The following is a 27,437-nucleotide window of genomic DNA, read 5'->3' on the forward strand; positions in this document are numbered from 1 at the left end:
TAAAACGGATTTCCCGGAAACTGTCATTTGTCGGGACGCTTCAATATCCGGATAAAATTATTATCGTAACGTAATATAAACAATGATATAAAATTTTTAAATAAAGAAAAAAATAAATTGTTGATTGCATGCGCTACACGTTCCTTTAAAACTCGAAATTTTTAAAGTGCATTATATTCAGTTAAATTATGGACTGATTCTTAAGAGAGAATTTCAGCATTGAATGAATCATTTGCCAGGAAAGAAACAGCACAACTCTTCTGACTGACTTAATCGAGGCACCTTTAATTTTCTTGATTTACTCAGGTCTTAAACGCTCGACTTCATGGAAGAGCTCTAGAGAATCGGCGAGACGACTTACGGCGTCGAAACTGGAATTTAGACATAGACAGAAGCAGGATTATTGAACTTGAAGTTAGTTCAGTAGAGATTTCGAGTGATTCTTATAGATCCGAAATTAAAACTTTTGACGAATATTCACTTCTTTTTCTTGATGATTTCTAAAGATTTTTAATTGCAAAAATGTATTACAAAGGCGCATATATTAAATATTAGTTTATTAACGAATTATAAATATCCATTTATATAAAACTTATTTCATTTTGCAAAGTTTTAGAATATACAGATAATAAAATTTTATTTTTTTATACATGAAAAATGTATATTAATTAAAATAATAATATATTAGAGAATATAATTTACGAATATAATTTACGCCGCGATACGTGAGTGTCATTAAGCCTTTCTCAGATTTTCGTCTCGCTGATTCTCTAGAGCTCTGTCATGAGGTAAGACCACTTAATACACCACAAATACGAGTGACAGAACATAACATGAAAAAAAAAAAATGAAATAAGCAAGTGCACCCAGTAGGAACAAGGTCGGAAACTCTCTGGCCTCGTCGTAGAATGGCTCTGGCTAATGTCAAGATAAATACGATTTCCTGGAAACGAAATAGGGAACGAGAGGCGACGCGGGAGGCGCAAGAAGAAAAATATTGTTTGCCGCGAAAACTGGGGCGCACATCCTGAAGAAGGACGTTGGTAGTGGTTCGATCATGATGGCGGGGGTTGAAGTGGAAGAAGCCAAAAGCTCGGCTCTCATGTCCGAGTAGCTTGCCAAAATTTCCAAGGCGTAAGGTTCGTTTTTAGAGCGGAATTAAGCGGAGGAAGCTTTTAAAATAGGGTTACTTAAATCAGGTCACACAAGGATTCTCTTGCATGACCCGAGAGAAAAGCTCAGCTAAGTCTATAATTCGCGATCCGTTTTTCGATGTATTTTCAGTAATGGACATCATTACTTATTTGCACATATTTTTGTAGAAAAAGAGCGCGTTTTTCTACAAATTGAAAGCAACTAAGAAGCTAAACTATTTTAAAAAATTTGAAGGAATCTAGGAAAATATCATCTTATATATGTACGATTCTCTTTAAATTTATGTTATAATTCTGGCAGAGAGGAATACTCTTTAAAGCACCTTTTTATTTATGCGAAATTGAAAGTAGAAAGTATGAAAAGAGTTTGTTGCTACGACCTTCAAACTTTTATACCCTTAATAGACATTGAATTCACCCTGTAGTAACTACATTAAATGCAAATTTAAAGAAGTAAATATGCAAACAGAACGATCGTTATCACATTTTTTACGAAGCTCGCCGCGGAGCAATTATTTTTGATATATTCGCGATCACTCGTTTATCGAACACTCTTGAACGCGCAGATTCTCTAAATTTCATTCATTAACGGAAGACCTCGACAGTCAATGTTCATGTTTCTATTCCATATATTGTCGAGCTTTCGCAACTATTTTGGGAAATTGGTAGATCGACGATCGGGGTCAATGTTGCTGTCGCGATCGCTCAATGTCTGACACATAGCTTTAGGTCAACGAAGACAACCTCAGAAGCTCGTTATCGTAGATGAATTCAATGCATCGCGGACGACATCGAGCGATAGCGAATTCAAGCGATGTCGGCTTAGCCGTGTTCGGACCATCCATCTTGCTTCGGACGTTTGTCCTCCCGGTAATGTCTAAGATATCGGTCCAAGGAGGCATCGATGCGGGTTCTATCGACGGAAGTTGCGCGTCTTTCTATAGTTACGACATATATTTACGATCATTTCTCCAACGACTAACAGTTATTGTGGATCGTGTAGTTACTGTAGATCGATGACATCAATTCATTCAGGTTCTTTGATAAGGCATGATACTGGATACGATATCAATTTCATGGATTATTACGATGAAGTTTATTAATGCTAGATCTAGTTATCGCAATACGAGAGACCGAATTCGACAAATAAAATAATGTATTTCTGCAAAATGCAATTTATCTATTATATATTCTAATCATTAATTTTGTAAAGAGTCACATAAGATTATTTTTTAGATGTAAATAATAGGTACTATAAATGTTATATAAAAGTTTATTTCTGCATGTAGAAAAAAACTTTTATATAGATGAATTTATAATGATATAAATTAATAATACTTATATTTTATTTTTCTGCCTTATAAAATATACAAATATATTTGCAAATAATAATAAAATGCCTGCTGTGGAAAATGTGTTGGTTGTATAATTCATGTTTTGTGTAAAAGTATAAGATAGCTCATTGCATACAGATGATTAATATTCACTAGACAGTTTAAGTCGTTTGATATTCATTAGTTGCGTCTATCTTTTACTTGGACAAGTTACTTGGACCGTTCTTTAACATATTTTAACACTATCTTTTTGCTATATTCTGATACTTTAACGAAGTTTGTGTATCTCAAAATAATTATTCGGCTATTTCGATTTAAGAAATATGTGGCGATGGCACGATTATTTGATTTTTCTTTATATTAACTGTTCTCGAGTTTACGAGATGCTTCTCATCTGAATCTTCTACATGCGCGTGAGTGTATGTGTTTGTGTATATAAATGTGTGCTATTTCAACGAAATTTAACAGATTTGGAAACTAGTCTACGAGTTGCTCTGCCCTTTCGCGAGAATGCACTGGGAAATCTTTCGTAAACTCTTGCATAAAGTTCTTCGGTGTACTTGCTCATAAGCTGTATAATTTTATTGCATAATTCGCCGGAGAATTGCGAATTTTAAGTAAAAAGCAAATTGCTTGAAAAGTTTTAAACGTGTCTATTGAAATTATACTCTTATATATTGTTTTTCTTCAGCAACCAGCAATCAACTTGTTATTGACAGCCTTGATATGAATGCGGATTCAACTCTTGATATTCTTCCGCTATGTTTTCATTTACGTGCGTGTATAAAATTCCTATCTAGCTACAGAGTTAAAACATTTGATAAATAAAATAGCATCGATATTAAATTCTTTTTAACTGCCAAGCGTAAAAGGCAGCATATATTTAATTTGTAAAGTGCCAATCGCGCAATGCACGACGGGTACGTAACAATCTTCGTATCCAATCATTCGTTGATAACAACATTGGTTTTATTTTACATTTTACGTGATTGCATTGTCAGTTGTTGCTAAACGAGCTGCTCGATATTCGCAGCTTATTCACAAAGCAAATAAACTTGACTTACCCTTTCTATATGGCCGCCGCTAACAACCTCCGGCGTGTTAACGCAAACTACTCTTTTCAAGCGTAGTTTGTTAACGTGAAAAGCCGAGCCGTAGCAGTACATCAGCACCATCGTCGTCGGAAAATAAAAACAGCAACACGCCAGGATTCTGAAAGAGGAGAAACAATAAAGAGCATTTTCCGGCTGAGAAATAATTAACGTTTCGTACACGAGCAAATGCATAAAATGGGTCAGCAAAGATGATATCACGCGCGCAAATGTAATATAAAATCATATTCATGACGTAAACTACGAGAAATCTAATGTGATACGTGCGCGAAGTTTATTAGTGCTAGATATCAAAGTGCTTGTCGTATCTGTAATGCGATAGAAACAGTTTTGCGATATCTGTTCCAACTCTGTCTCTATCTCACATACTCTCTCTGCCTCTCTTTCTACTCTCTAATTAATGTGCTTTATATAATATAATTAATGCACTTTACAATATTATATTTTGCTCTTTAATTTATGCTGAAAATGCATCAAATTTTTTAATTCATTTTTCACAGCAATATTTAGAAAAAAAAATCCTGATATAAATCGATAACTCTGCTAAATAGATAATTTATCCAACATGACACGGGAAACAATTTCTAAGCTACCAGCGCGATAAAATTTTTACGATAATTCGAACGATCGTTCATATTTAACATCGGTTTAGACGAGAAGAAAACGTTCAGATATCACTATCTTTCACAGTCGATCGCCTCAGGTGCTCTTTTCAAGGCGATCAGTTGCGATGGCGCTCTCAACATTAAATTGCAATTGTCCGCAATTGATCACCGGTGTGGCGACCAAACGCGGCGGGCCAAGATCGTGAAACATCACTCTTATCACCGGCGTTCGCAGTAGCGATACCTAAGGGACGCTCTAGCGAAGAAGGGATCGCAGGCGAGAAGGCCGGACCCGTTGAAGTAGTAACCGCCTCTGGGGAGCACGAGAACTCCAAAGATCGCCACACTTGCTATCCAGGTGGTCGACATCACTGCCACGCAACCCTGCCGCATGTAATACTGTGTCAACATAGACAAAAAAAAACGATCACTCTTTCTCACCGATACGCCAAGCACGTTATGGATCTGGTATGCATGTGTATTTGTGTATACAGGTACATGTATGTATGTTTATTTGTATGTTTCTCTATCGACCTATGTAGAAGTTTGTTTGCGCACATTCTGCATTTCATGGCATAGTATACATTGGGGGCTGTTTACTTAAACGATTATTGTGTACCGTTTTTATCGAAAATTTCAGAGCGAATATTGGAAATCTCCATACGTTCCGATCAAACGTCTAATGCTAGTGTATGCATTAAATAAACAAATATATAAACGACAAAATCTGTGCTCGCAGCTCGAGCGTACAAATATATATATTGAACGATTTTACGGTCAAAGCAAAAATGTATGCAAACACCCTCGTTTGTTTAAAAATGTAGATATTGAAGTAAAACGTAAATTAAAGAAAAATACTACAGAAATTTGACAATTCTAATTCAGTTTTTAATATGTTCTTTAAATGTATGTCTTAAATCAGATGTCGAAATTTAATTAATGTTTTAAATATTTTCATATTTCATAAGATTTCAATCGATTTTATTTATTTATTAAATGTAAGAGAAAGAAAAAATATGAGAGAAAAGTAGAAAAACTACAAAGTTATAAAGTTATAAATATTAAACTTTTGCAAGATATTTTTGCTTGAAGTTTAACAAACTCGACTAATATTGAAAGATTTTAATTGTCAATTTTAAAAATTTCGATTTTCTCTATATTTTTAGACTCATTGCATCTTTAACAAACTCACTTTCCACCTGATCAAATATCTCAGCAAATAAAGAGAGCTTCACGGATCGGTTTTATCGATGGTCCATTTTTACGGCACAAACCCAGTGTGTTAAGTATTATCTAGATTAGGTGAAGCTCATTCTGATCTCGAAGAACGATCAACGGAATGACACTCGACCCTACTATTCCCTGAGCAGAAAGAATCGATACTTGTTCAAATATCCTCTATTTTTGTTTGTTGTTATAGATGTGAAAAAGAAAAAAAGATTTGTTAACTCAAAAATATTAAAAAACATTGAAACCTAAGAGATTGAAATATTTTATTTTACACACATAAAATACATTTACCAGAATATAAAAATTCGAGAATTAACAAATTTTTATTTCAAGTACTTATTATTTGAATGATATAAGTAGTTTAATCTTCTATTAGGTACATACTTTACATGCCACTTTAGATTTTATGAGATGCATAGAAGTTATGAGATGCATTCTGAATCCCAGTTAATTATGAATCTCTGAAAATATTGAAGACATTACTCGAGCATAAATGCCATAAGAGCTGACATTCGCTGCATTGTAGAAGTAACAAAGAGGTAAAGACGAAGTCTTATTGTGAACTTTGAACTAAATATGACTAAATACAGATAAAGCTAATGTAACATGGGATCCTATTTTCGAACTAACAGTATATGATAAGAGTAAATAAGATGGAAATGATAAAAATGGTTTTCTGATTTAATATTTTTTATTTTCTTTTGTGTAAGAGAAAATATAATGTAAAGATAAAGAATATTAATTATATTGTTAAGTAAAAGAAAAATGATCGTTATTTTTTAAAAATAGAATTAAAAAATATACACTAGGATTTTAAAATCATTAACAATAAGATTTCAATTTCCGAGATCATTAAAAACAATCAAGCAAAGAATTGGAAAAATTATCGTAATTCAAAAAAAAGAAATCAAAGGAATATTAAATCCTTGAAATCTTTCTCTCTCCCGAAATCGATGAAAAGCAACAGCTCCCATCAATCAGACATAAAAAAGATTGAAGCAACGACTGCTAGAATTCGATGAGCGACCGAACGTTCGATAGGTGGAAAATTACAAAATGAATAGAAGATACGACTCAGCGATTCGACGGACTTCTTACTTCTACCTCTGATTTTTATACGTTATAATCATTTTCTCATTTTAATGATTATGCAAATAAATTTATTGTCCGATATATATATATATATATATACCTGTATATATATTTATTGTAAAGAAAAAACTAATCAAGACATATGAAAATGTTGTTAATATCAATAATATTACGGTTCAAGAAATTGCATTCTTTGAAACATTTGTCAGTAACATTAGTAATGTGTGGAATGGATAATATATAATTACTTTGAAATAAAAGCACACATAGATAATTTATAATTACTTTCTATTCCATTCTCGCTTTTAAATTCAGATATTTTTTCTGATACCCTATTATCGAAACAATCTGTAAATGAAACATTTGCAATTGACTTTATCTTATCATTTCTTTATCTATAAATTTTTAATTATTTATTTTTATTTTTAACTTTGATTGAAGATTAGTTATACAATAATTTTAAACTATCCTTATATATTATACTTCTATCATCACATAAATTTTGTCCCATTTATGTGATTCATTGTTATGGATGTTGGAATAGAGGGATATACTGTAGGCGAATAAGAGGCCGCGGTGGCACTTTGCATTCTGATGCGCTTTTAAATCTCCTCCGAAATTCATTTTGGCGCTTAAGCCAGGGTAAACCAACGCGCATCCAAGCTTCGACAAACGGCAGTGTGAAAGCACAGGTACCTATGCTATGGGCCGTGGGAAAAGATCTCGCTGATATCGCTCACAAACTTTGCAGTTGCCGCGACGCAAAAGTTGCTTTTAAAACGACCGATCGAATCGCTTTTGTTGCCGCTCGGAAGGTGATGCACAATTACTGGATTATAATTTAATCCGGCTAATAATCGACAAGTATAGATTTTAGAGCTAATTTAACGGATTAAGAACTTTCTAGCACGTTTAGTTAAACTATAGTTTAATGCGGCTCCATTTTTAAACAAACTCCAAGAAAATATGGAAAAAATGTAGTCATAACCCGCAATCCGCGCAATAACTCTCCTCCTTTCTCTCTCTCTTTCTTTCTTTTGTAATATATTTAAAAAATTTTTTTTTTATTTTCTTTTTTGTTTTTACAAATAGATTTTTTACAAATAGATTGACAGCATAATTAATACAAGTATTTAAACAATGATTAGCTCATCGTCAGTTCTACTTTATTCTTTTACTATAGAAATAGCACGAATGTATAATTTTCACACTTTTTCACTGTATTGCCCAAACAAAAAAGTTGCTATCTATTATTTTTATTTCATTGTTGAATAGCATTGAATATTCTAGATCCCAAAGACATTAAGGGATTATTTTTGAAATGGCATTTCTATTATTTTCTGTTGAATTTTTGATCTTTTTTTATTTCAGTGAATAGCTCACGTGTCTATATGTATGTATTTGACGTACTACCGTACAATGTACATATATAACTGCATAATACATGGTAGATATAGAATTAAAAAAGATATAAACTTGTGCGAGAGCATAGCTTCGGAGTATCGATATTTTAGTTATATCGAGATTAACTTTCCAGGCATCACAACGAGAAACATTTTTATCTTTTAAACTCATAAATAATATCAAATTTTATCTTATGAATAAACTGGTCGTAACATATTATATAATAAGAAATATATTGTCATCAGTCTCAAATTCAATAAAGTATTGTATAGGCTTTTGTATTATATTTATGAGTAAAATATTTAATTGTCTCAAATAAAATAATTAAAACTGAATCAAGACGAATTCTATTCTCTTGCAAATTTGAAAGTGTCAGATAGGTTTTATTAATAAACGTCGTTTTTATTGCAATTATTTTAACATGAAATGACAGTCATCTGCAGTCAATTAATTGTTTAATCTGTTTTAACAGATATCGTAATTAAGAGCAGCAAACGAGAACAAATTTTACAGTCGAATGAATAGAAAGAATAAATCTCTCTCTAGATAACAGAAACGCTTGAAATGGGTTCGTTTGATTGTAAAATACTATTTAGTTATAAAGCAATTCTATTCTGCTCTATATACCATAATAGCAATGACTAGTAAAAAAAATGTGTATATATTCGGACATTATTTAAAGGAGAAATTTTTAACATGTTATAACGTAATATACATATATATAATCTTTTAGCGTACATCTAATAAGTAAATATACGTAATTTTATTGGAATAAGAAAATAAAGAAAAAATGTATTAATTATTTTTCATAAATAAAAATTAAAATATTATTAAATATAATTAAAACTTATATTTTAAAATATAAATAAGCCATATTAAAAAATATTTGTTTAAAAAAGGTTGCAATTTATTATTATTTTCTTAGATGTTGTCGAAAGGTAAATGTGTGACAAATTTATTTTGTTAGTTCAATGGTTGATAATTAAATATAGACAATAAACTCACCCTTTTAGAAGAGTGCTTGTGATAGCGATGAGGATGTAGCATGCAAACGTAACGGTCGATTGCCATGCAGACGAGGATAACAGCGCTCTGTTGAGTCAAAGCGCCTCTAAGAAGTGCCTGGAACAGTAAAAGTTTCCGAAAGAGCAAACGAGATTCTTCAGGTGTCGTTCTCTTAGTTTTTTTCAGATAAAATAACTTATAACTTTCTGAAAAAGTGCATAGGTCGACAAGTTACGCTACGAGAAGAGTCGTTGTTAGACGACAAGTTTTGATGAGTCAAGAGAGAACATCGAAAAAATCATAACTATACTTGTAAGCATCAACATCTCTTATTATACTTTTTTATAAATTTAATTTATAAATTAATTAAACAATTTTACTTTTTATTTTTTTTAATTTGTTAAGTAGATAGAAAAACAAGAATAAAGGCTACGCAAATTTGTATTTATTATTATGTGTTTAAATTATTATGTATCTCATTATTATAGCATTATGTATCATTATAGGAAGTTAATAGATATCAAGTTATTAATGTCTGCAATACTTTTATATTATGTATATACTAATAATACTATATTTTCTCTGATAATAATTTTGCAGTTGATTAAATTGCAGTCGATTCAATTGATTGATGATTTTATCCAGAAACAATCTTTCTCTATATAAATTTATCAAAATAATCAGAATTTCGTGGTTATTTGACGAACGACAGCTTGTGGTATACCACCAATACCACAACGCTCTGCGGTATAATTTTGCTTCCATTGGAATTTGCGTAAAGCTTCTGCTGCTCCGATTTGTGGGTAAGCAGAGATAGAATTTCATCATCTAATTAATTATTGAACCCAGGTATAAGTTTAATTAACATTGTAGTATCACCAATCACACATTTATGTTTTTCATATAGACGTTACACACAATTAATTGCATGAGGAATCGTTTGTGATAAAGTTTGTGCCGAGACCCGTGCTATAATTAAATGTCACGCTCGAATAAAAAAGGACCGCATTCATCACGACGCAATGTTGCATCCGTATAGTTGCATCTGCCTGTGAATTTTAGTCCACGATTTAACAGCGTAATGTTGCTTTTTTTTAAGTTCCGCGCGCATGTTAACATTACAGGCAAAATTAAATTAACGTATGTTTAATGTGGCAAAATCGTAAAACATGATTTCGCACGGATCCCAGAAATTAATACCAGACATTATCATCAACGGCAGAATACAGTTTGTTCAATTTATGTAATCTCGTAGGTTCTCTCAAACGTAAATAACAACTTTACTGTTTTGTGACAAACTTGAAAATTTAATAAAATGTTAATGCAGGTAAAATATAATGTATATATGTATATGTATATATGTATTGTATATATATACATACACATGTGTGTGTATAATTTTGTTTTGCTAAAATATATTTTGATTTGAATATAATAATAAATCAACTTCTTTCTTAATAAATTGAAGAAAACAATTGCTTTTATATCGATCAGGAGATAATTTATCTTATTAAGGATTAGATAAAAAAAAACTTTTAAAAAAGTAATTATTTAAGAATAAAACATTAATTTTTTTTTATATTACGCAAGTTGCTCGATACTCTTCAATATATAGGTAACAATGTATCGATTACTTGGCGCGTACTGGGTCAATTTCGCATAACCCGGTCTTTGAACGTATACTGTCGCTAATTCGTTGTTCAAACGTATACGCAAAACAAGTTGTCAAACAAGGCAAATGAGTAAATTGGCGATCAAGATCACAGCTAACTTTTCTATTTAATTGAAACCGACTTCTACGACTGTGGCAAAAAAATTATAATTACAACTACGTTAATTAGCGTACATTATATTACTTAAGAAATTTAGAGTACACATATTTTCTTTTTTTTTAACAAAATACTATCTACTTAGAGCAACAAAAATCTTTGAAATTTTATTAATTTAGATTTTTCTACATAATAGAATTTTCTGTTTATTAAAAACCAAACTGCATATTTACACGTAAGTTTGTCGAAACAAAAATATGAAAAATTGTTCTCTAAATTTATCTTGCTCTTTCTTGATCTTGCTAAAATTGATAGAAAGAAAAAAGTGCATATGTGTTACCTAAAAAAAACCATATGATGCATATCCGCTTACATACAGCATGCACGTTCAACCACTATATATTAGACGATTTTATAGCTATCTATTATACTATAGCAACCTTATCGGCCGTCATTTTCGGGTCCGATACGTCGGGCTCGATACATCGGGCTGCTTTGAACGGAACAGATATAGGATGTAACAAGATGTACACTATCGTGATTCCAGACACGTTCTATTCGAAAGAAGCTACACGAGACGAGGGAAAGAGACAGAAAGAGACGATACAAGAGAGAGAGAGAGAGATATGATTCGATCTCTGGGAAAGCAAACGGTCCCAAACACTACGAGCCGCCAAAGGCGAAGGTGTGATTCGATGAATCGGTGATGTCGGTGTATCCATAAAGACACGCGGCAATGCGAGGGTGCATGAGTATACCAAGTATAGTTTAAGATGGTTGCCATGGTGACTCTGTTGGCGTACTGCCAAGAGAAAGCTTTGATAATCTGAAAGGGGCCAGAATCGGCCTGGCCTTATTTCGAGCCATCCTCGAGACACTCCCAGGAGACCTTAACCGAATATTTTCACCACAAACGAACTTACCTGATTTTGCCCCCAAGCAATTGCTAACTCTTCGCGGCAACCCGTCGTCGTCGTCGTCATCGTTGTCATTCGTCTACAACGGGAATTTTAATGAAGCATCACGGCTAACTTTTATTTGACCACGACCCAAATAATTGCATCGGTATAACGAGTTCGATTCCTTCATTCGTGAGATGCGCCGTCGAAAGAACGACATTACGTCGGGATTTCGCGAAATTGCATTTGTCTCGGAACGATCTTGTACTGATTGCGGACGCGCATCCGAAGAACACCAGGTTTTGGTAGAAACTCGCGCAAACGCGAGCGCTCGAACAATTGTAACAAATTTCGCACTATTGGGACAGACAAAAAAAATAAAATTAATAATCAACGTTAATTTTTTCTCGCCAACAATAAATTTCAGGGGCTTATTTCTCATGCATGGAATTATTGTGCACATGCATGTTACTAAATCTGAAATGCATCATCGCCACGCGTGTGCAACGTGCCGTATCTCTCATAGAAATTCACGATCGTTTCTATCAACGCGATATAATTCCTCGCTCATCGCCGATAAAGTGAAATGAACATCGACATGGTTGAGACGTGTACGCGGACAGAATCGCGGAATATTAAATTTGCAATTAAATTACTACCGCGGCGGTGCAAAAATTTTTCAGGTCGGTTTACGTGATGAAAAAAGAAAGAAGTGTTGCAACAAGCAGCAGCAACGTCGTAACTCGTTCTACGGACAAGTAATGACATTATACAGCTAAATACAGATAGCGAGCGCTGAGGAATTTACCAATAGAGAGTCTAAAGTTCGTTTTATGAAGCTATAATTAGCAAATAAACTTGTAACAGAATTCTATCTTTCATTCTGAGATAATATATTAAACAGAAAATATTGGATTCCGATGTATTTAGTTTTACAATATAAACTTTCTACAAATAATTATAAATAAGTATCTTCTTAAAAACAAAAGTTTTGTTTTTTATTTATATCATAAAAAGATTAGAAGAATAGTACATGAAATACACAAAAAATCATTTCAACTTTATTTGAAAAGAGTTCGAAATGTTTTGTGTCATTTAGGGGACATAATGGTCCTTTAAATGTGTACCATGGGAACACAGCGCTGGCAATTGTAACATTGTAACATCGTAACATTGTAACGAGTGATCATTGTCTCCAGTGATCTCGTCCCGGTGCACCGTTGAGCAAGAACAAACAGTGTGTTAGTTTATCGAAGTTTACGGTTTGGTTTCGAACGGATATCTGAATACACAAACCCGTCGCAGCCATCTGTATCCCAGAGTTATCACGTAGACGTGAAAGATTTGTTGCCACTAAGAATAGATTCTATGAATATCGAGTAGCAAGAGATGATCTATCTCGAAATAACAATCTGCGTATCATTGTTATGCTTTTTTTGTAAAAAAAAACAACGCATTGAAATCGCGCCGTTCTCAATTATTTAACTACGGGCGATAGCCAAAGTTTAGTAACAAGTTACCGAATTTCAGATGCACAACTAAAGCAATTAATATGATTCACAATAGTACGACAGCTAAAATACATTATATTAATTAAGATCTTATGTTTACATGTTATTTTTGAATGGATATTTAGTAAGAAAAATATTGTTTTGATTTATTACATGTTCTGGACGTTTTGTCATGGAATGATTTATCATTTTTAATATTTTAGAACGCGATGGATGCGCCACAACAATTAATGTATAGACGTAATTACTTTTATATATCTCCGATAATTATATAAACAAATTAAAAAGAAATAAGTTTGCATCATTTGTTTAATGGCAGTTACTGCAAACTGTAGGATTTATAAAAAAAACCAAAACACTCCCTTAATTCTATTTCTGATAAAGTCGATTCGAAAAGCGCTGTGATTGTTCGAATAAAATCACATTTAAAATATTTTCCATTATAAATATACACATATTTTCTCTATGTGTTTACTTACTGTTGTGTTTGTTGAAAAGTCCAACAATGCGATCAATAATATGTTGCGAGCGCATCAGTTGACGCAACTAAATATCAACTTAAATGCATATCATTTCATTTATTAATTTAGACATTAATACACAAGTAGATACTGTTTTGATTGTCATTTAAATTGAATGGATCATAGATCCAGTCATGACTGTCGTAAAATATTAAATACTATATTAAATACCTAAAATGCGAATTGTTGTAGAGGTAAAATATATAAGCTATTAGCTGAACGAATTTACACATTCAATTTAGTTTAATTTATAATTATGCTGGTACATCAATTCGAAAAGGATACGGGACCACAATTGCGAACGTTTTAGTAGCACCGCCCTTATTCGTCGAAAAGTTTAACGTTTTAAACTTTAGTTGCTTGCACATTCCCGTTTGCTAGTGATGTGGTGTGGTACACCATCAGTATTATCGTTACGCTCTGCAGAATTGATAGAGCTTCTTTTTATGCGAATGGGATTACCATGCCTGAATCGAATACTTTCGCTCGTTCACCAAATATTATTAATAAATAATGATTTCGTGTGCTATACTCATGTATTTACTACGATATATTTTTTTCAGGAGCGAGGAGAAATTGAGAAATTCTCGAGAGACTTTAAGGACATATTATATTGTATATTAAATATAAAGGAAAATAGCAGAGATCGAGATGTAGCAGTGCATATAGAATGTTACATCGTACGTGAGAACGATTTGAAAGCACAAAACAAGACTCCGCTTACGAACTAGAGATGTTAACCCTCCGCTGTTCCATTTCAGAGATATACGGTTCAAAGGACTGGAAGTAAGAAATGCATGCCAATATGTTTCCAAGACGAGACTATTCGTACATAGGAATATCATCTTTATGGTTTTATGAAATTCCTATTGTGTAAGTGTTGAGATCCCGACTTCGGATTTCGAGTTGATGGTTCTCGTAAAGTTTTATAGGAATCTCCGCAATAAGAAATCGAATCTGATCTGCATTTTTATGCAGCTGTTACATTTCCGTTGTATATACGTATACGCGATCTTTAAAAGTATTTCTTATCAGTGTCGGACTCTTGCTTATATGTAAGAAGAAAGAAAAGGAGACTTGTAAATGCATTTAAAGAATTGTATTATTTTTTTTTTATATTATTAATATATTTTATGATTTGAAATAATATTTTAAAAAATTAAAATTGTACATTTTTGTGTATGGAAAAATATCTATAAAAACGATTAAGATACATGTTGCGTTGGAATGTTCTTTACGTAGTATTATATTTACTTAATCTTTGCTTCTCTAATTATCCAAGAATTTTTCCTAATTATCCAACATCTGCGTCTCGCGTCTGTTTATTAATTTTCTGTGCCATCTGCTTTTTCTCAGCTTGATCTTATTAATTGTACCACATTTTCACTAAATATGCGACCTACTGTATTTTCAGCTACATGGAAACTTGCTTTCTCCGAGTTTATTAATTCTCTTTGCTTAGTTTCTACTTACTATCGCGTTTATCTTTTATTCGTTTTGGTCGCTTACCGTCTTATTGCTTCTTCCGCAGTTTTTAAGCACAATACTTCTTATTAAAAAAGTTTCTAGAGATATTTTTTAAAAATAAAGTTATATATATGTGTGTATATGTATATATATTCATATACACTTTGAATAAACTGTCTTCTTAATAATTTTAAAATATATTTTTTATTTTGAGAAATTTTTACAAATTATGTAATATATATAAGTTTTTTGATTAAAAAATGTATTTTTTCGATTCTGCTTTCTAATATTGTATGCACATTATATATGTATGTATATTTTATACATTATTACTTCACTAATTATCCAATTTTATTTTTTTATACATTATTGCTCCACTAATTATCAAATTTTGTTTTGAAATATTTTTCATAAATATAAATCTTAATAAATAAATATTATCTATTAATTTAATTTGATTTATATTTACTTATTAAGTTATTTAATTTTATTTATTTATCTTTATTAAGACACTTAATCGATTTGTTTTATTCAACATTTTTCTATTCGCATTTTGCATGAAGATTTCTCTATCCCATTTTTTTTTACTCCTCATTTCATTTCTTTACTCCACCCTTCGTTTAAATCATAATAACTATAACTTATTTACTAACTTATTTTTATATGCAGTTCCAATGTCATATAACTAACGAAAGTGATATGTAGCGTAAGAATCTTGATGACATGCACATTATGCGTCTCTAGATGCAAAGCCAAAACATCGAAAGACATCAATATCTTAGATATGAAAAAGGTGTTCCGATATAACGCGACATACATATTTCTGCTGTATGTAGCTGAAGTCTTATCGACAAAAATGCGGCAAAAATGATTTATTGTTACAGATACGGCTGTATATAACTTACAATATTCAGATAAAAGAGTGATACCACTCTCCTTCACAGTAACGTATTTTTATATTTCAACCAGTGCTTGTAAATCTGTTGTTTTTTTAATTTATCTATATTCTATCAACAGAAATAAATTAATAAATATTTATTTTTTATTTTTATTGAACATGCAATTCACGTGAAGTAATAAATTTCCAAAAAATTAGAATAGAAGAGTAAATGTTCTATATATCTTAAAGTTTATTGTAAATATATATTTTATATATCTTAAAGTTAATTAAAAGTGTATTATTACATTTTAAATAAGAGTGCGACATGGATACCTTACACTCTACGTTTTCATCTACTATTGAAAAAGAAGATAAATCTTTTTTTAAACATATATTAAATCGTAATTAGTAAAATGCATTAAATATCTGCTATAAATTATGTACGTATGGCGAATTTGCGTATAATTTTCTGTTTACTAATTTCCCTCCCGAGAATGTTACGACAATTTCCCGTTTCGGCTAGATAAGCAAATACGACGAAATTCGGGATCTACCGGCGGAATGGCGCACTTCGGAGTTTAGCACGTGCGAAATGAAGAAATATACGGTCACAAATCAGGCTGTTACCTCAGAAGATGGCGTAGAGAACGAGGAAGAGGTAGGAGGGAAAGGTGCAACGCGTAAAGATTATCGTCAGGAACTCCGATAACGTCGCAGCCGCCGACTGGTAGAGGAAATAGCGGAAGAAGTGCCGGCTCTCTCTCTCCCTCTCCTTCTGCGCCGGAAGCGCAGCTGTGAGTTTCAAACGATAATAATTTCCTGCCAAGCATCGCGAACACTATTCCAAGATTTCCTATAAATTCCTCGATTTCTGGCAAAGAAAAACTATCGAGATATGCGAGGTTATTGAGCGGCTTTTTAATGCGTATAACGTTATGAGAGATATCATAATCTCCAATATTATAGCCTAGGGAGCATTTATTTACGTTAGATATAAAAATACAGCATCGTTACATAATCGATACATTATTAACAAACACGTTCATGTGTATGATATTTATTTTTTAGTTTTAATTAAAGGAATAAAATAAGGAACTACTTTAGTCGACTATATATAGAAAAATGGTAGCACGATTTGCATTTAGTAAAGTAATTTTTGATTAAAAAAATATAGCCATAATATATGTATATTGTAATAATTACCTGAATTTGACAGACAACTTCACCATACGGCCAGCATCCGTAAACAGCTGGTAAGAAACCGAATGGCGTCACTAAAAGACCAATCGCTAGGTCGTTACTTGCTAAGCTCGTCAACAGATATCTGGGCTGGAAGAAAGTTGAAGAGACCTGTTGATCGTCTGGTCAGTATCAGTGGACGTCGTTATACTAAACGGTTGAATTGACGTATAATATCACGCGACATTAGTTCCATTAGAGAAAGCACGCAGTGAGAAAAAAATATCGATTGATTTAACAAAAACTCCATTTGATTCTTTGTGCATCATCTTCGCGTAAACATGAATTAATATTAACTGATTTTTTATTTAGGTTAATTTTTAATTAAACCAAATTAATTTATTTATTTAATTGATATGTAAAGGGCATCATTTTAAATGTGTGTAATAATAAGAAATTTAATTTTTTAGACAAAATATATTTTTAATAAATATATTTTTATTAATGCAGTCTTTATAATATAATTTTCTAATAAATGATAATCCTTAAGAGTCGCCAGTAATAAATAATGAAAATCTCTCCTCCAATTTTAAGTCGACCAGACTGGCAATAATTTATTTAAAAAATTAGTTAAATTACAACGTTTCGGCTGTCATTGCAGCCCTTTTCAAGTAATCTATGAACAATTATATACATATAAATATACTCTTAATGCGCTTAATCATACAAATAATTATAAATTTACAAAAATATATATGTTTACATACCAGATTAATACAATAAATCAAATTTACAGCAAACCCCCGACAAAATTAACCACTGTTTTGATGAACAATGTATAACTGACAGAAGTGAGCACGAAAAAAAAAAAAATAGATGTTGACTGTTAGCAGGAAACTTAGTCACTAACGCGTTGAGAAAATAGAAAACCAGAGTACTGTGTCTTTCGCAATTTTTAAAACGTCAATACAAAGTCAAATGAATAAATAAATAAATAAATAAATATGTAACATATGACAATATAATATATTAAATAGCTTCAAGAACGCGATCATAAATCCCACTGAAATTCTCCGTATCTTTTTGTAAATTAATGCTCTTTCTTTGGTTTTTTATATAGAACATTTCTGCTATTTCTCTTTTTCTTGTTTGTTTTTCTTGATGCAGAATCACAGGAGAATCCCAACGGAACTCATGATCGTTGCAAGTCCGATGCAAACTAACAACTGAGTGTGATGTCGTGTCTTTTTTTATGTTATTTTTATGTTCCTTAATACGTGTTTCTAAATGTCGCTTTGTTTGTCCAATATATGTAGAGTCACAATTCGCGCATTCGATCTTATAAACGACATCGGTTCTTTTTAAGTTGTCAATACTATCTTTTCCTCTTTTTATCAATGTGTCTAATTTTTTGGGAACGGTATATAATACACCGATTCCATTTTTGTTTATGCAACGAGTAATATTTTCGCTCAAATCTCTAATATACGGCAACACTATAGCATTTCGTGTATCAAATTTATCTCAATTAGACGCACCAAAATTACCGCCAAATTTAATCGCCCTAAGTCTCCTGTTAATAATTTTGTTTATGACTGTTGACGGGTAACAATTGTTACGAAGAATTCGTTTGACTAAGATGATGTTTTTCTCGTGAAACATAGGGTCCGCGAGTAAAATAGCCCTGTCCACGAGGCTTGTGATCACACTAATTTTATAACGCATCGGATGGTTCGAAAGAAAATTTATATAACGGCCTGGGATTCTCCTGTGATTCTGCATCAAGAAAAACAAACAAGAAAAAGAGAAATAGCAGAAATGTTCTATATAAAAAACCAAAGAAAGAGCATTAATTTACAAAAAGATACGGAGAATTTCAGTGGGATTTATGATCGCGTTCTTGAAGCTATTTAATATATTATATTGTCATATGTTACATATTTATTTATTTATTTATTTATTCATTTGACTTTGTATTGACGTTTTAAAAATTGCGAAAGACACAGTACTCTGGTTTTCTATTTTCTCAACGCGTTAGTGACTAAGTTTCCTGCTAACAGTCAACATCTATTTTTTTTTTTTTCGTGCTCACTTCTGTCAGTTATACATTGTTCATCAAAACAATGGTTAATTTTGTCGGGGGTTTGCTGTAAATTTGATTTATTGTATTAATCTGGTATGTAAACATATATATTTTTGTAAATTTATAATTATTTGTATGATTAAGCGCATTAAGAGTATATTTATATGTATATAATTGTTCATAGATTACTTGAAAAGGGCTGCAATGACAGCCGAAACGTTGTAATTTAACTAATTTTTTAAATAAATTATTGCCAGTCTGGTCGACTTTAAAATTGGAGGAGAGATTTTCATATAATTTTCTATTCTAATAAATGTTTGAATATTACGAAAATTACTTTTATGTATGTATTAAGCTATGCGTGATTTTTACTTATACATAAATTGTAAATCTGGAACGACCACCAAGCTAATGTTAGAAACAAAAAATTTTTTAAATTATCAACGACTGTATTTACAACATAAAACTCTCATTAATAAACTCGACAAATTACTTGAATAAACATTTTTCAAAAACCTTTTGGTGCGACGGAATAAATATATATATATTACGAATACACAATACAGCAAAAAGAGTAACTGATCTGAATGTTTAATTTAGGAAAATTTACATATTTATGAAAGAGAGAAAAGCAATGAATGCTATGAAACAACATATTACACACTGAGCTCTAATAAATGTATTCTCAATTTCACATATTACAGCACCGTGTGAATCACCGGAAAACTTTAATCGAGTTGACAATAGATGGTACATTCGCACAAATAATGTTTAATTTTTTTGCGGTCATCGGCATTAGTCTCTACAACTCGACGGTACTCATTTAGAATCCAGAAACATGACCGTTCCCTATTTCACGTAGCTAACCACTTCAGACTAATTTACATAGCAAGAAGAGAGAAATGGAGAAAATACCGTGGACCTTCCATCACAGACTAAATTATCGCGTTGAAATCTTCATACATTCGCATAACTAATATTTCGCTCACCGTAATCCCTTCTACAAAATATAAAATAAATATAATCTTTATATAATTAATCTCTTATCATTTATTAATATTTTCTTTTCCAGTAAAATATCGATTTTACTGACAATGAATACTCTGTTTTGATTTTATCGATTTTTTAACATAATATTTTTAGAAAAATCCATGCTGCTTTTCTAATATATCTTTTACCGAGATTTTGAAAGTTTAAGATACTTTTTGGTATAATATTTTCAGAGTTATTATTTTATAGTAAGATAAAAGAGAAAAGTTAATTTCTTTTAATTTACATTCACTCACACAACAAGATATAAATCTTGTCAAGATTGTTGGGATTAGTATATTTATTATTAAAAAATTATTTCTAAAAAATACGTGCAAAATATAATTCAATTTACTTACCTGAGCATGTATGTACTTGCTATATCGTCTGCTATTGATAACGCATATCACCAGAAGATTGGCGCACAGAATACCAAGACTTAGCATCAATATCAGGGTAGCTCGTATTAGTTCTCCAGGACCTGGACCTGTCCAAGCGGCTTCGGACGTGCCGCCTCGCCAACAGCTGCTGTTGCTTAGTGAAGGTGCCAGCAAGATTGTCTGTTTGTGTTCCATTGTCATCGGTTAACCGCTTATTTCCCCACGTGACTACGGTGCTGAATCTCCAAACGAGACGCCCGTGTCCCGCTCGAGGCACGCGTACTTTGAACGTTTCTGAATGACCTTTCAAACAAAAGATCTTATGATATTTATTTTATTACTTTTGAGTAATTTCACATTAGAGAAACATTTAATCTTTGTTTAATTATTGTAGATATGTATAAATTTGTAATGCAATATTATATTGATTTTATTATTTTAATAGATTGTGCATGTGAAAGATATTACAATAACAAGCTGACAAATAATTTCTACTTTGAAATCGTGAAAAAATATCGTCTGTTTCTTTACTTAAAATAATCGAGAGAAAAGAATTCAAACTTATTTTTAAGACGAATATTTTTTCTTTCAATAAAATTCAACGACAGAAGAAATTGAAGGAAAGGAAAAAAGGACGGGCGACGTCTCCGAAGATCAAATATTGCAACAAACCTTTCATCCCTGTCGATCGCGAGTTTTCGAGGATCTGTCTCGCTGATGGGCCACCAGTTTTTTTAAGCACTGCTTCTTCATCGTCGAGAGCGTCGAAGATCTGCACGATTGCGAGTGTTTGAGCGCGTCTGATGACGCACTCGAAAGATTAATCGTGACTCACGAGTCGTCCAGGCGCGTCTGAAAAACGATGCGTGACTTCGATCTCTGATGATGTACCTTTAACGCGCGATGCATCGCAGTGCTTTGCATCCACCGCGTCTATATATACGGGCGTGCGGATGAGTCGACGAGTTCTGAAAGAAGAGGAAAGATACGGTCTCGGATAAAAATACTATAAAATTCAATTTGCCGCTGGCTGAATTTACGTTCCCTCTACGCCCAAGTTACAAAGTCGAACCGGAGAAAAGTTCTACTTGACAGTTTGCAAGCTGTCGCGGTTGTTTTGCTGTCTATGTACCAAGTAAAATTTATGATAAAAGATAAGACGAAACTTTATTTTAGGCACACTCTAATTGGTAAATTTCTCGGTAAGTAAATCTTAGTTGTTGAAGAAGTTTTCGGGAGTGGCGCATATGCAGAGAAAACAATACCTTCGCACCTTAACTCACTAGGAGAACTAGGAGAACTAGGATAAACACTAATGATAGACTACGTATAGAGGGAGGTTCGTAAATTGCCGATATATCATGTAAGATGTATGAGCGAAGAGGAAGGAATTCGATTTCATTCTCTATGTCTACATTAAACAGTAATTAATCTCTAAATTCAACAATTACTTTTCGTGTGTCCATCAGTGATTCAATACCGTAGAGAGCTCTCTACGAAATCACAGACTGCGTTTCAAACTCGTGTGCTTCCGAGTTTGCAACGTTTTATTTACTCTTACCCGCAATCTCCAACAATCAAGCGTACGGACGCATCCTGCCACGTTTCCGGAAATTTTATTTGTACCGCGTAAACGAACGAAGTCGTTCGTCCGCGAATCCGACGTTGATCGATCGCGACCGTCAATTCCGTTCCCGCCAATGGTGAATCGATGATGCGTTACACATCACGCCGAAACCGAATAGATCTCCGCGAATTTGGACGACTCTTCCGTAAATAGGCTTTTCGTGAGGCTTTCTCCGAATAATTAATTATAAAGCTCTTACGCCAGCTGGACGTAGAAAGCTCTTTTTCCGTTGATATCACGAATGATTCTCGTATGATTAAAATTCAAGAGGATCTGTTTGCAACACGTACGCATTGAAATCCGGCTTTGTTGTTTACCATTTTTGTTGAGATTAAACACGCGTATCAGTTAATATGTGTCTGATTTTCAGATGATAATTAATGTATTGGCCCCTTGCGAATGCGCGAATAAATATTCAAAATTAATGTGGTATTAAGCGGTTCAGCGAGATGGCCTACAGACCTAAATTGTTAAACGGATTTGATTTTATTTACTTAACAGTCTTGTTATTTGATAAATCAATCATTTAATGTAGGTATCATTATTTACTGTTGCGCTAATTGTTCAAGAGCTTGTTTGCAACATTTCAATCAAGAATATATTAATAATTACATATAATTTATTTAATCACAGGTTATGATATTGTACGAGTTAATAGATCAGTAGTAACAGTTTTTGAAAGCACGATATACAATTAATTATATAAAAATTGCGATATTCTGTAATCTTATATACGTATAATCACATTTCCAGTATATGCAATTATATTTGCTAAGCGCATATTTTCGCGTGACTTATCTCCAAAATAATAACTTTGAAACAAAGTCATACAGTTATACAATATCGTATATATGAATGTAATTTCTATTAAAACTAAAACGCTTTTATGTTGAGAATTTGAATTCGAGAAAGCTACAATAAAAAAATTTAAACAGTCGGAAATTAAGAATAAAATAACATTAAAATAATTTAGTTTCCTAGAAAGCAAAATATAATTCTAATATTATTAAAAATATTATCAGTTTCTTTCCTTCTCTTTAACAATAAATCAACAATTTAAAATATATGTATCATCATAATATATATAAACGGTTTATTTGTTGTATATATCAATACTTTACAGAAACAAACTTTAAATAGATAATATTTATAAAATACATACATTTTAAAAATATGTAATACAAATATTGCAAGGATGCGAATATTTATCGTTATATATTTGCACAGCACATTTATTCTTCAAGCGAAAAATATATGGCCATGCATAAGCGTTTTGCTGATAAAGACACTTTTCAAAATGAAAAGTCCAACAACTGCAGTCAAAATCGCCAGCAGCCCGAATGCGACAAAATTTTATTGTTCTCTGCATCCTGAATTGGAAGCAACGCAAATTTTGGCGCTTATTATCTATGTATTTACGAGTACACGTCTTTACAAATTTCTTTATAAATTACATAGATTTACGACCAATAAATTAGAGAAGAGATAAATATTATTTGACCATAAGATTGAATTGATAATGCAGCGAATGGTGCACTCGATGCAATCGATACCAAGAGTCGAGAAAAACAAGTAGATATGTAATTAACAAATGCGTCTTTAGCGATATTAGATTTTAATATAATTAAAAAAATGAACGCCTCTCAGACCCGACATAGAAATTCGTTTCTTTCATTTGCGCCTTCGTGAGGATTCTCCTCATTCTTTTCAGTAATAATTCGACAGACACCGTTAGAGCTCGCTCTATTCACGAACGTACCTATATTCATACCTATTATTTGCACACTGCCGCTTTAGGCTCTGCTCCCGTTATTCGATTTGCATTTATTGAGGCAAAAATGCGGCTGGCGTATGTGCCTTTATAACACGCACTGCCAACAATCTCTTCTGTATAATAGCTTGTTTGATAAAAGGATGTACTGTATATATCTACAAAAATATTAAACTTCAAAACACCATATATATTTGTTTTTTTATTTTAGGAAAATAAAATAAATAAAACAAATATTCGATGGTACCGTTTATCTCTCTTTGCGATATATTTTTATCATTACAAAAATACAACTATTTTTCTTTTTCTTTGCAGATGCTGATTATCAAAACTGATCCAGTTTACTCCCTTTTGTATCTGCCAACTTATTGTTGATATGTATATTTTTTTGTATTTACACAATAAGTAACTATTTATTTAAAACAATAGCAACTGATTCGAATTTATCGAGAAAAGTGTTCTCGCAGTAGTATGGTATAGTTGTTGCACTCAAGCCTTCGATTTCATTTACTTGATGCGCAATCGATAAATAAGGTTGACTTGCCAGCTAGTCTCGTTTTCACGCCTGAATAGAAAGGCGAATGGAATGGAAACAGTCTCGCATCCCATATACGCACGTATTCACGTATATATGGACCAACATAACATACGAGTTTGCATTTTCCGCAAGTAGATTTCGCGCGATCGATACGTCATATACTTTACGTGCACGTGCTCGCTATCGGCGAATAAAGGTGAGCAGCTTCGTTTCCTGCAATTACACGAGTAAACATCGCATCGTTGCTTCATTAAAATAACACAGAACGAGGGCAGAATTTCCCTCTACGCGGTTGGCGATTAAACGGATATTCGCAAAATAGATGGTTCAGATACCAAGGGATATAAAACATTACTTTTTGTCATTTCTTAATTTCCCCAGTGTCACTATAGTTTAAATGTTCATATACACGCATATGATATGTATTTCTCGTTGCGAAACGATAACTCATGTCGATAATTGCAAACGATCTGGCTAAATTGACAGAGTTGCGCGCAATGATGCGGCAAATTTTAATGAATCGAGTTGGATCATCCGCAATATTGCTCACGATAATCGCAAATTTCAGAAACGAACGGAATAAGCAAGGATAATGCTTAAATTGCAGAATATCTTTCGCAAACGTAAATATGTATAAATCATTAAATCAATTAATTATAGCTAGTTACATGAGAATGTCTGATACACTTTATTTGACTTTATTCATTACAGTTCATTACTCTTTAATCCGCTTCTAACTCGATTTTTTTTAGTATTATTACGCAATATTGTAAATCACAAACTCAATAAATGTGATGAGCGCGATTATTATTTATTGTTCTTTATGCAATAAATTTTCTACAAAAGCATAAGATGAAACTGTTGCGAAATGAACTCAAAAGTTTCATTTCTAGTGCGTGTAATACATTTCTTTTCTAGGATATATTTAAGCTTTGAAAAGTTCTGCTTTCTTTTCGTGTGGGATTATACAGTATATAATTTGTGAAAACAATGTTGGTCTTCGTGAAGTCCACGGAATATTTAAGCATCGTGACAAAGTAGAATATATTCTAACTTTCTAACAATGTCAGCTTTTCCCGTTTTACGTATTAATAGAATAATCCTCCCCTGTTATATATATATTTGTTATATCTACTTCACAAACTTACAAACTTTTCAATATCATCCGCAGCAGATTTGCAACAAGAATAAACAAAATGCACTGTTTAATTTTATGTTCCACTAATTGCTTTTAGTTTTCTATCTATTCTATTATTTAAATTCTTATTCTATTTTTTACATTTTTTATTTTAATTAATTTTCAAGTTTGAATTAAATAATATGCCAATTAAAATTCTAATTGATATTAGTAGAAAAATTAATTTAGTTGAGATTCTTGTTTTTTTATATATAATACTACCGAGAAACGTAGTTATTTCAAAATCAATCGTGTATTGTACAATTCCGACAGGAGCGATAGCTCTACACCTACGTAGCGATAACACAATATAGACGTAGCTTGTACAGCTGACGCAATGAGAGAAGAAATCTCAGAAGGAATGTAACTTGCCGTTTTCCTTGGAGAGAGTCCGCATTTCAAGTTCGTTACAGTTGAGCGACACGGAACAGATAACAGCGGCGTACACTGATAACTCGCGTAAGTTCGTACCGATTCGTATCGCGAGAGCAGCAGTAGTAGAGCAGTAAGACAGGGCGGACATTCCACTCTAAGAACTTTGTCGACTCGCAAGCCGACACCGCTCGTTCTTGCAATGACTTGGCCGATACAAGTAATAAGGCAGAATATACCGAGAGCACGACGACGAGGTAGGATACAGAGTGCTTCGCGGCTGCGAGGCTGGGGGAATTAATTCGGGAATGACTTTATTATGTCAGGAATTACCACTCTTTCGTGCCCTTTACGTAACGACACTCGTTGCGTATCGACAATTTAGTCTCAGCCGCGCCGAATGCATTTAGATGGCGAAATTAAGATTTTTTTCTTCAAGAACTTTTTATTTCCTTTTTACTGATCCATGAAATGTCGCATTCCGACATGTATCCATGTTATGCGTCGGATCTACGATTATAATAGTGTTCGGTTATACACGTGATGATATGACCCGCGAAGTGCATTCTAGCGTAATTCGATCGGCGTACGTAACGACTTACGATGTCGTTAGCTCTAATGGTGGAAGACGGAACCGTGCAGTAAGTCTTTTTTTACTATCTCCCGTGGTGGCCTTTCTATAGCCGGGATATATCGTCGTCGTATGGATTTCTAAAGGATATGTACTTTCGCTCTCTTTTTTGGAAACCACTACACTGGAATCAGAATATATTATCGCGCTCACGACTATATATACTTGATCGATTTTACGTTAGCATTCCGTAACTTTTTTACTCCTTTTCATCATGTTATTTAATTTTTATAATTATGTTGGACATTAATTGTCTATTAATAACTTATCTGATTTTTAACGATTCTTCTATTTTTTACAATTATAATTAACGTTTCATTAAAGTAATTTTATTCCATTAAATTACGCACATAAATTACTCACGACATAACAAATTGTGCACAAACGTGTTAAATAAATCATAAAATTATATTGCCTCTTCTCTGCTTAATGAAGCATTCATATTAATTTATATTGACGCCTTTATTTTATAAATTTAATGGATGACTCATTTAATGACAATTCTTTTCATATGTTCAGAAATTTTTGGAACATTTTCATAAAATATAAAGAAGTGTTTTTTTCATAAATTTAAACAGAATATCATGATAGGATTTTAATCCTTGATTTATTTTTTTGCAAGAATTATTTTTAAATGTTCAATATTAAGTGTATAAATAATCTTTAA

The 27,437-nt window shown here is 32.4% G+C and overlaps 1 protein-coding gene and 1 long non-coding RNA gene across 7 annotated transcripts in view; one reads left to right on the top strand and one right to left on the bottom strand.

Annotated features, from left to right (window-relative positions):
- Positions 1-27,437, bottom strand: part of LOC114931831 (trace amine-associated receptor 9) — a 70,715-nt gene that overhangs the window by 19,302 nt on the left and 23,976 nt on the right. For all 6 annotated transcript variants that reach the window (XM_085489321.1, XM_085489319.1, XM_085489323.1 and 3 more), the window contains exons 3-8: positions 21,327-21,622; positions 20,634-20,957; positions 17,187-17,312; positions 8,937-9,053; positions 4,450-4,604; positions 3,553-3,700 (exon numbers count right to left, since the gene is read on the bottom strand). In XM_085489321.1, the coding sequence (XP_085345447.1) occupies positions 3,553-3,700; positions 4,450-4,604; positions 8,937-9,053; positions 17,187-17,312; positions 20,634-20,855 (768 nt within the window). In that variant the 5' untranslated portion in view covers positions 20,856-20,957; positions 21,327-21,622. The remainder of the gene's footprint in view (positions 1-3,552; positions 3,701-4,449; positions 4,605-8,936; positions 9,054-17,186; positions 17,313-20,633; positions 20,958-21,326; positions 21,623-27,437) is intronic.
- LOC146719992 (uncharacterized) lies at positions 4,235-5,684 on the top strand. The gene is made up of 2 exons (XR_014926289.1): positions 4,235-4,673; positions 5,372-5,684. It is a non-coding gene; the product is annotated as an uncharacterized LOC146719992 (long non-coding RNA).

Source organism: Nylanderia fulva, unplaced genomic scaffold (genome assembly GCF_048542155.1).
Source record: "Nylanderia fulva isolate GAGA-0341 unplaced genomic scaffold, ASM4854215v1 Scaffold8, whole genome shotgun sequence".
Lineage (NCBI taxonomy): Eukaryota > Metazoa > Arthropoda > Insecta > Hymenoptera > Formicidae > Nylanderia > Nylanderia fulva.